Genomic DNA, 1,783 nt, shown 5'->3' with positions numbered 1-1,783 from the left:
CTTAAACCCATCCCACACCCTCCTCCTAACCTCCCACCCATCCCCTCACCCCCTCCCACTAAACTCCCCTTCCTCCCTCACACAGCCCATCGCCCTTTAACCTCACCCTCACCCCTACCCTCACCCCACACACACACCCCATCCTCACCCTCACCCACACACCCCAACCCTCACCCCCCACACACCAACCCTCATCCTACCCTCACCTTACCCTCACACTTTCCCAAACCCTCATCTTACCTCTACCTCCCAATTCCTCACCCTACACTCTTCCCCCTTTTACCTGCCTACTCACCCCTACCTTTACCCCTAGCCTCACCTTCCCAAACCCTCACCCTACCCACACCCCTACCCTCACACCTTCCCAACCCCTCACCCTAACTACACAGCCACCCCACAACCCTAGCCTCACGCCAGCCCTCCCCCCCCACACACACACCCCTACCCTCACCCCAAACCTCACTCCCCTCCCACCCTACACCTCTACCCTCACCCCCCACACCCCTACCCACTCCCTACCCTCATCCCCACACACACCCCCCCACACCCACACATCCACCCTACCCTCACCCCCACCCCCACAAACACACCCCTACCCTCACCCATTCCAATTCCTACCCACACATTCTACACTCACACCCCTCACCCTCACCCCACCACACACCCCAACCCTCACCCTCCACACACCCCCTACCCTCAACCCCCCCAAACACACCCTACCCTCCTGCCTCCCACACCCCCCCACACACACCCCTCCCCTCACCTCAACCCTCAGCCCGCCACACACACCCCAACCCTCACCCCTTCCCTCACCGAAACACTGCTCCTGCGACCGCTTCACTCCCCGCACACACACCCCTACCCTCACCCCTTCCCTCACCGAAACACTGCTCCTGCGACCGCTTCAGCTCAGCCAGTACCGCATCGTTGAGAGGGCAGCAGGCAGGGATGGGGTCGCAGTCCGGAGACGCTCCAGGCAGGGTCAAGGTCACAGCGAGAACCTGCACAAGGGTGACCTTCATGGCGCTGGGGGGGAGAGGGGAGGGGGAGGGGAGGTCACTGTACAAGGAACTGTGAACGCGCTCGTAAAAACAAATTTTAAAAGTTTTATGTGCGTGTTAGGGTCTGGGTTATGGTATAAACAAGTGACTGTGTACTGCATTCCTTGTACGTAAATGTGTGTATACAGAATTTAATATGTATGTAAGTGTGTGTCTGCCAATATATACATGTCTATTTATCGGATTATATATTAGCTACCAATGTGTATTTATCTATATGTCTATTTATTTATCTATATTGATTTATCTACCTATATTGATTTATCTACCTATATTGATTTATCTATGTCTAACTACTTATCAATATCTCTATCTGTATATATATATATATATATATATATATATATATATATATATATATATATATATATATATATATATATATATATATATATATTCATTTATTATTATTATTATTAATATTATTATTATTATTTACAACTGATTTGGAATTAAAATGATTAGCTGCTACAGAATTAATTAACACAACAATAACGGATAATTCTTGAAACCAAAAATGCATTGACATAACGCATTGACATAACTGTGATGTATAATATATATATATATATATATATATATATATATATATATATATATATATATATATATATATATATATACAAACAGACAGAGAGAGAGAAAGAAAGATACATTTACATACAAACACAGATAGATACCATATATGTGTATATACGATGCATATACATTTCCTATCTATC

At 46.2% G+C, this 1,783-nt stretch overlaps 1 protein-coding gene across 1 annotated transcript in view; it reads right to left on the bottom strand.

The window, feature by feature from the left end:
- LOC138863361 (pro-epidermal growth factor-like) overlaps positions 1–1,783 on the bottom strand; it is a gene marked incomplete in the record, with an annotated part of 3,621 nt that overhangs the window by 1,677 nt on the left and 161 nt on the right. Inside the window, 1 exon segment of the mRNA XM_070127575.1 lies at positions 887–1,026. Within this exon segment, the coding sequence (XP_069983676.1) occupies positions 887–1,022 (136 nt within the window).

Source organism: Penaeus vannamei, chromosome 11 (genome assembly GCF_042767895.1).
Source record: "Penaeus vannamei isolate JL-2024 chromosome 11, ASM4276789v1, whole genome shotgun sequence".
Taxonomy (NCBI): Eukaryota; Metazoa; Arthropoda; class Malacostraca; order Decapoda; family Penaeidae; genus Penaeus; species Penaeus vannamei.
The sequence above is the reverse complement of the archived record's forward strand: the minus strand, read 5'-3'. Positions and strand labels throughout refer to the sequence as shown.